At 40.0% G+C, this 9,155-nt stretch overlaps 1 protein-coding gene across 1 annotated transcript; it reads right to left on the bottom strand.

The window, feature by feature from the left end:
• Nucleotides 1-674: 674 nt before the first annotated feature.
• On the bottom strand, nt 675-6,688 carry LOC112985855 (transmembrane protein 14C-like). Its single transcript, XM_064507036.1, has 5 exons — nt 6,563-6,688; nt 6,265-6,348; nt 3,307-3,408; nt 1,482-1,569; nt 675-1,271 (listed from the first exon to the last, which is right to left on the bottom strand). The coding sequence occupies exons 2-5, from the start codon at nt 6,338-6,340 to the stop codon at nt 1,214-1,216; spliced, it is 324 nt and encodes a 107-aa protein (XP_064363106.1). The 5' UTR covers nt 6,341-6,348; nt 6,563-6,688; the 3' UTR covers nt 675-1,213.
• Nucleotides 6,689-9,155: the final 2,467 nt, after the last annotated feature.

Below are 9,155 nucleotides of genomic sequence, written 5' to 3'. Positions count from 1 at the left end.
ATCCTAGTAAGCCTCTAAAGAGTATTTAAAAGTTATGTTGAAAAAGGATTTTCTTTTATACATTTCTTGCAACTCTTTTTCATTGCAATGCTAAGACTCTGCTAGTTGTGCTTGTGCCAACAGAGCTAGGAGACAGAGCACAGCAGAAACAACTTAAGACTAGAAGGTCAGATGACAGGTGCCACTGATCCCTTTTCCACATTCAGGTCCTTGGGCACCGTAGCAGTAGCAGGAATTCTCCCAACTCCAAGATTTCCTAGTAAAAGCAGATCTGAGAGGCATAACCACCACTGCATGTGATTAAAAAAAAAAAAATACTGATACATGCTGTAGTCAACTAAACCTGTAAGATCAGAACTGTATGATGTTAATGTTACTCTATTTGATTCTGATTATACAGTCCTTTGGACAGATCACGTTTAACTGTTCATTTAGCCTAACACATATCTTGCTCAATTAATCCATGGCTTAAATTCCTTTTCAAAGAGGGCTTTAATGCAGCATTACTGAAGGCCCCTAATTTACTCTTCTGTTCCTCTGCTTAAGAAGTGATTTTTAAATATCATCAAAAGACTGCACTTAGTCTACTGTAAAGAATCCCACTGAGAAGAAAATAAGAAGGTAAAAAATATGCCCACTTCCATACACACAGAAAGGGCACAAAAACACACCAATAAAGTTTTGTAACAGATTTTACTTGTAGAAAAGCCATTCTCTTTTAACATCATTCCGTAATAGAGAGGTAAGACCTGTTTAGTGTCATACATGCATGGTCTTACAATTCAGAATGCAAGCAGGTAAAGCAGACTGTAACATGCAGTATGAAATGTATGAGTTACCATAGTGCTGTATTTGGCCAACTACTCCTGTTGACTCTTTGTGGATACTTTCTTAATTACAAGTCCCCCCTGCATCATACACGTCATCAGTTTATTTTGGAATATAAAAATTGGAAGAGTTAAAATACACTGAGATATGTTTGGAAACCAGGACCAGTATCTCACCACACAACAATAGCTCTACTGGATCTTTGAAACAAATGGCATCTTGTATACAAAAAAAACCCCCATAAACAAACAAACATAAAAGACTCTCATCATTTTCTTCCACGTTATTAAAAGAAAAGAAAAAAAAGCTCTCTTGATATAGGAAACTGTTCCATCCTTTTTCTTCTCTATTCCTCCATCTTCATTCCTTATATTAAACTGTAAAATTACTTTTCGTGCGTTTTTTCCATCATCTTCAGTGCTAATCTTCCAACCATTAGCAAACTGTTTACGGGAAAAACACATTATAATTTCACAAAATTAAACAGTACTAATTTCTCAATTCATTATCAAATACTTCCTATGTAACTGATGCATAGAAAAAGACATACAAAATACAATTTACTTAATCACAGTTTAATTAAGCAAGAAAAGAAATCACACATGGGGGGTTAAAAACAAACAAACAAATAAATAAAGTATATTGTGGTGTACCTGACACCGGCAATTAACCCTGCAGGCATGAATTTTCCAGAGTTGTAAAATCTCGTTCCCATGACAGCAGTCAATGTTCCAGATGTAACTTAAATGAGAAATTAAAGAGTCTAGTCAGCAGAGATGCATGTGTGAGAGAGACGCTTGTTCAGAAAGTGAAACAGGATTATTTTATGTGGTGGATAAAAAGAGTCAATAAACTGTGTAAACTTTTGAACGCATTAGTATGGAAAGAATAAATATTCAAAAATCAAGTTCTAGCAGACAATGCACTCTGTATACTCTTGTCCTCCCTAAGTTTCTTTGATAAAACGTGCTTCTTAGGAGACTGGGAATAACTTACAGTACATGGCTCTGGAACCAACTCCTTTGTAGCGCCCTAGCAAAAATCATTAAACCTGTGCATGTAATTCCCCCACTTCTTGTAAGAGGGAGATAGCATTTTCTTGCCTAACTTCTAATGTTCTGAGGATTAACTGATTTATATTTGAAAAAGACTTTGAAAAGCTGTTGTGCTGTGCAAGTGCTAAGCATTACCAATCCAGTTCAGCCCTGCACTGCCTTCTGCTGAGATCAAAGAGCGAACACCATCCATCTCGACTGCTTGACATTGAGACAGGAGCCAAGCAGTGTCAGTGAGCCAGTAAACAGGAAGGGCAATCCCTGGAACACTGTATCTCAAAGAAAGACTGATAACTACAAAAACTATGCAGAAAGCATACGGATGAAATCCTTAGCCTTAGCATGTAGCTGCTATACAGTGATAACAGCAACACACAAAAGAGCGGCTGCAACAAGAAGCATCCCCTATTACTGCTTGCTACATGATGGAAGACTCTTACATTGCTGCAGGACCCAGCCCATCTTCAGTCCTAGCAAAGGAATCAGATCAAGAACAGAGAGGATACAACTAAGACACAAATAGTGGCCAAAGGATCACACAAACAAAATGTGCACTTACAAGTATCTAAGTTAAAGCAGTCTAACAAGTGGCAGACACTGGGAGCTGCAGGAATTATCTACGTGTATATTCTCAGCCTACTTCAACTGCAAGTTACCCTAACTTATTAGTAAATGAGACTTAAGCTCAAATCATGTTATTTTGCAACTGGCATAGGCTTTATGCATGCACAAGTTAAAGCAATAGATGATCACATGCTAAGCTGTCTTAACTTGACTGTGCCCCTGAGTGCTGTGTGATAAATGACAAAGACAAAAATTGCATTTTGGAGATTCATACCGTAGTACATACAAGTTTTTAAAACACAAAATGCATATTTCATTTTCTGGTAAAGGAAGTGAAACAATGGTGTTTGTTTCGAATCCTTTTACCATATGAGTTTCAGTTTATCCTAGCACACGTTTTCCTTCACAACCAGTATGTTTTTCAGTGTTCAGAAGACCCATTCTGCTGATGAGTAACAGATATTCTCCTATTCTGTTGCTGACAACAATGTAAGTTTAAACTATCATCCAAAGCATTTTATGCTTCTTGCAAAAGGGATGCAGGAAAGAAGGCACATAGTGAGAAATCACTGAGCAAGACACACCAAACAAGTGGTTTCTAAATGTGCATTTTCAATACATTCTAAAAAAAAATAAAATCTAAGCAGTGTTAACTGTTCCCGTTCCAGGAGAAGCAGTGGAGTTTGGTGACTAACAAAGATTTTCACTAAACACGAGTTTAAAGATCTAATTTAAACTAAATTTGTAACACCATCAGACTCTTGTGCAGTGACTATTGCACTTCTATGTACTCATTTTAAGTATTCAGTTATTTTACAGAAAATATAATCCCTCATAAATAAAACTCCAAAAGACTTACTCAGAGAAATCCACACATTATTTGGATTCTGTGAGAGCTGATAGGCACCCAGTCCAGCAAAACTCCCAAAGAGAAGGCCAGCAACTAGAGATGGGACACTACCTGAATAAATCAAAGATACTGTATTTATTAGAAGCTCAGAAAGAAATTTGTTCATTTGTTTACTTGTTTTGTATAATATCAGCAACAACAAAAAACATGGGCATTCACTGTTATAAAGCAAATTAGAGAGGTTTTCTTAAGTTATTAAGACCATGATGATCTGAACCAGGAACCACATTCAAATACTCTTGCACAAGATACCAATAGCATTAGTGTTTAATTCTTTAACAGCAAAGCCATCAATATACTTATGATGCAAAGACTAGCGAGAAAAGCAGAAGAATCAGTGTTATCTTTGTGTGAAATGAAGCATATTGTTTCAACAATATGATTTTGGAATTTCTTGAGAGGCAGTAAAATGGAGGAATTAAATAGAAAAGGTGTAAGATCAGAAAAAGGACATGTAAGCTGAACGGGGCAGGAGGGTATTCAGACAAATAAGAAGTTGCCAAAGAGGTATGGGGAGTCAATTCAGAGACGCCCTCTCTCTTAGGTATGCCTGAGATCTGATCCAAAGGTCACTGCAGAAGAAGATTCTTTGAAGAGGATTGCCTGGACTCGCCTAGATTTTGGATCAAATCCTTAGTATAATCAATAACCCTGAACTACCAGAAGATAGAGGATATCATATACAAATTGGTGATCCATAGATGACATCAATTAATGAAGTGTCATGACCACTGTGAGTGATGAATGCCCTCAACAAGGCTAACAGAGAATCCAGAATTTTGAAATCCAGAAATATTGCTATTAAGGGTGGTACTTTGTATAATCCATTTCTTTAGGTCACCTTTAAAAGGAATGGAGATTGCAAAGCTAAGCTGATAAAGATCTCCTCTCAATGTTCCTGGAAGACTGCATATTGCTACAAGAAAATAATCATTCTTCAATCATCAACAAGTCAGCTGCAATGTTGCTTCAGATCCTGCTCTTGACATAAAAAGCAAGAATTAAAGATGATAGACAGCACCAGATATCCTTGTACACGTGCAAGGAAAAGATAAGTACTCTAGTAAGTGGCTACTCCAGACCCAGTGTAGTTCAGCAATCAACATGTAGTAACTACAATTCTTTACACAAGCCTGGAAGCCCACAAATGGCTATCATATCCTTGAATTTTACTTCGAGGCATTGTTTAAGCTGCTATGGCACATAAACCTGCTATGACAACAATACCACTTCTGGCTCAGGAGGTCCCAAAACACAGGAGGCCCAGAGAACACACTAAAGGGGAGGGGAAAAATAAAAATAATAATATTAAAAAAAAAAGAATCATTCTGTGCTTTCCCTGTTCTCATATTCTTCCCAAGGCACTTACTGTCCGTGTGGCTAAACAGACCTAGCTGTAAAAGAAAAGATCCTCTTAGCCTTATGGATGAAGGTTCCATTTTCTTTTGCTTCCTCCAAGACATTTTCATGGCAAATTATTAACCAATTTGGGAGGATCATGAAAATATAAAGCTTGTCTGTTTTACTTCATTAATGTACCACCAAGAAAGAAAAAGGTATCATCAACTGCACATTATTAGATTTCAAATCCTTTCTAGTTAAAGAGCCTACTTACCGATCACTACATTTAACAACTTCTTTGAATACCCCAATTACATTTTTTTTCTTTCAGTAAGGATAGCAAAATGGTCACTCTGCTCCACAACTGGATTGACTGTACCCTTGCAGATACATGTTTATGGAAAGCAGACAGGGAAGAATAAAGCAGTTATACTTCTGGACTATGCTCTCTTCTATTCTTCCTCTCTGTTCTTTTGAACATGCTTATTCAGTGTTTGTCACCAAACCAGCCAGTTATTAGCACGGATATGACAGGTTTTTATTTCCCTACAAGCCACTGTACAAACTTCTATTCCCCCTTCAAAAATCCTGTGAGCTGGATTCTCTTCTTGCCTCAACATGACCTCATCCTCCCATCTGGGAACAGAAGATAATATTGTTAGTGATAGTATTGATAATATTGTCTATCGTTTCATAATGAGCTCAGAGAACTATGCAGAAAATTAGTTATTTAAGTTCTGAGTATTGCCCCTCCTGCCCTAAATGCCACTCACAGCCCAAAGGACCAAGCAAGCCAGTAGAAAGCAGCTGGGAGGAGGTATTAGCATCTATGTAGTCAGATACACTGGAAAGCTTCCTATTGACTTCAGCAAAGCAGGAATACGCCTTCTTATCACCAACGCTAAGATGGCTTGGGGATTTCCAAAGCTGTAAGGGATGGTACTGCAGCAGCGATGAACCCACCGTTCTGCTGGAGGAGAACAAGCTGAGAAAAAGCTCAGGAAGGGGAAGGAGGAGGTCGGGAGTAAACTTAGGATGTGCAGCCCGGAACAGAAACAAGCTTAAAGACTGACTGGCACTGTTCAGCTGTACTGGCAGAAGGGATCCTTCTGAAAACCCTCTCTGCAGCATGCAGTACACCGGTAATGCCAAACATTAAAAAGAGAGTAAATCTGTAAGTGGGTGGGAAAAACCCTTGTGATTTACATCGCTTGAAAATTCAGAACGTTTACAGAGTGCCTATATTTAAAATACCAGGGGGAAGAAAAAGAAAAAAGACTCTCTGAAGCAAACTCCTGTGGGATCTCCCAAAGAGCACAACAGGGGGGCAGGACACTGGCACCCACCCGACAGCAAACTATGAGCTTATCAACCCGAAGCACCAGCTCGCACTGAGAAGCACCACACCCCAACAGAGCAAGTTATCAGCACACGGCACAGCCTGACAGGCTTTACAGCCGCACGAACCTCGAGACAGCACGTTTTTGTAAGAAGCTGTCAGCTCATACACATTTATTTTACCGGGGGGGGGGGGGGGTTCCACGACAAGCAACTTGCACACCATACCTGCTTTTGCATAGCCAACAAGCCCTCCTGATGCCACCAGAGCAGCGTAGCCAAAGCCGAGCCAGTCCACGGCCATGCTGGAAACTAGAAGAAAAAAAAAAAAAAAAGAACGGGGGCATACGGGACTGCCTTAATTTTTTTTTTGGGGGGGGGGAATTACTATATCGCCGCGGGGAGCGTTTTCGCGAGCAAAGCCTGCCTAAATCCTCAACCGAGCCTAAGAGCTGCAAACCGGTTTGCTGGGAAGGCGGCGCCAGACCGTGGAGCGCAGCCGGGCTGAGCACGGGGCGACACTCACCTGCCCGGCAGCCCCGCTCTGCTGCGGCCCGGGGCGGAGCGGGGTACGGAAGGGGAAGCGAGCGAGCAGCGCGCCGCCCAAAGCTTCCCTTTTCCGGCTGGTTTTGAGGGAGGAGAAAAAAAAAAAAGGAGGAGAGGAGGCAGGGCTGGGTGCGCTCCGCAGCCCTGGGCTGTGGGGGAGAAAGTGCCGGGTTCCCGCGCTTTAACGCGGATGCTTCCCGCGGCCCCCGAGGTGGGTGCTGGGGTGTCCAGGCACGGGGCAAGCCGGGGTGCTGCAAGCGAGGGTAGACTTCAGTGTGAGCGAGGTTTTGTGGGCTGCTTCAGTGAGGCAGCAAAGCTCCCTCGGTACTGTGCTTATTTCTGCCCAGTCCATCCTAGTGGTCTATGTGAAGCGCGAACCACACAAACAGCAGTGCTCCAGCCATGTCCCTGAGCTGGGCTTCAGTAGCCCTCCATAGGGCCACTACTACTATGGCAGTGCAGAAAACAACATTAAAATGCCTTATTTTAAAAGAAATAACATTTAGTACAACATGACTACTCCGGGCTTTCTGCAAAATGCAGCTTGCTTTAGAAGGGGTGGTGTTCCCCTCTTGTATGAGTTAGCCTAATGGTCAGTCAGGAGGAGAGTGTTTTAACTCCCTTCCTGGACTAAGTGGTTTAACTATAGATCTCCTATTTACCAGGAAAGTGCCTTAACCAACACATATGTAAGCTATCCTGGATGGTGTTCACATTTCTGTTGAAGCTGTGGGCTCAGGTTTCAATGGGCCGTGTTTTGTAATCCAGTTCAGGGGTTCCCAAAGAGAGGGTCATAAAATATTCCTATTTATCTGGATATTCCTAATATCCAGAGCTGCTGAACTCACCTGAGGCTGCTTGCCAGGCTGTTGTTTGCAGCCACAGCTCCATCTACTCTGCGGTGTCATCCCTGTTCACCCTGACTCAGGAAAGGCTCTCTCCCTGCTGACTTGTCCCCTCTCTCTGCCCTGTTGCCTCCCCTCTATCATTCCCCGCCCCAAAAGAATGGAAGATGTTCTGGAAAGGAAAACGTGCACAAGAAAAAAAAATTAGCTACTGGTTAGTAGCTGAACTTTCACTCAAAGTATACAAAATGAGTTCTGCTTTCAGCAGTGTTTCTATATTTCACTGTAAAAGCTGTTGTCTTCCCTGTCTCCTGCTCAGTTCACCAGTTGTTCCGACTCTCACTATGAGATGCATAATTCCTTGTTACTACACAGCATGTTCAGATTTATACAGATGTCTCACATTTATTTATAAGTCTAACTCTTAGAACCATAATTCTATGGACTTGTTGTTTCTTCATCTCTAAAATAATGTGCAGACTGGATTTTTCCTGGTGCTCAGGCATGAGCTTGTTTCTGTAAATTGTGATGTTCATGGCTCATGTACTCAAAAATTCAAACAATGGCAATTGTTTTAGTAGTAGCAGCCATTTTGTCAAGCAGATAGAAAATAAACATTATAAAATAGATATCTGAAAATATTTTACAAAGCTTAAATAAGAGAATATATTAAGTCCTATATACTACAGGAGCCTAGCTGTCAGTTAAAAATCTGACTAGGTACTTTCCTGCCAAGTCTACAAACTGTTTTAGGTCCTGTATTATTTGCCAGTGTTTGTGCACACACATACTCAGAGTATTATTAAAGTTCAAAGCTGTGTAAGTTTAAATTAAGGTATAATGGAAATCTCTTTACTGTTGAGTTAAACTGAACTCCTACAGGGGTTGTAATCACTAAATAAAGGAAACAGTCACACACAAGATTTACGGACATCCTCCTTCAAGAGAATATTACCATTGCCACATGAATAATCTCTCTACAGCCCAGAAAATACTCACTTTGTTTCAGTGTCAGAGTATACACAGACCTCAGCTGGAGTTACGTCCTATTTTATATCCTTAAGACAGACTGCATTCCTGTCTCTAGATTTGGCTCAATCATTTTTGATTTTTTTCTGCCTTTTCTCTTGTCACATAAAAAGGAAAAGCAGATCATTCCTAAAGTGAATCAGAACAAAGCATAACTCCAATTATCTTTTGAAAAGAGAGAAAATAATGACTGCTATGGTAGTACAAAAAACATTAAAATGCCTTAATTTTGAAAGAAATAAAAGAACATTTAGTACAACTATTTGACCTTGTTCTCTCCATCTCAACTTTGCTTTTCCCACTGTATGTTTATGTTGAGAGTTAGGATAAAATCCTGTTCCCACTGACTGTTAAGTTCAGGAATTCACTTTTTGTTTAAGAACAAAACAGATGGGTGACATTCTTTCAGCATGACAAACTTCAAATATGTTAGATTTTTTTTTTTTAACAATACAGCTCAGATCAAAGGGAAGGTGGGGAAATGGAAAAACATTTACATTATTCAATGTAAACTCTTCCATTTAAATATACAGTCTTCTGAAAAAAATATTTCAATCATGTCACCCCCCCTAAAGCCAATCTATCCATATTTCATAAATATCAGTAGTTTGGAAGTTTTTGAAAGTATATGGTGTAAACGTGATAGAGACCTTTTATGAGAATTCATTTAAATAACGAAAATGAATTCCTGGAAAAAAG

This window comes from Dromaius novaehollandiae, chromosome 2 (genome assembly GCF_036370855.1).
Source record: "Dromaius novaehollandiae isolate bDroNov1 chromosome 2, bDroNov1.hap1, whole genome shotgun sequence".
Lineage (NCBI taxonomy): Eukaryota > Metazoa > Chordata > Aves > Casuariiformes > Dromaiidae > Dromaius > Dromaius novaehollandiae.
Note: the sequence above shows the minus strand (reverse complement) of the source record. Positions and strands in the feature narration are given on the sequence as shown.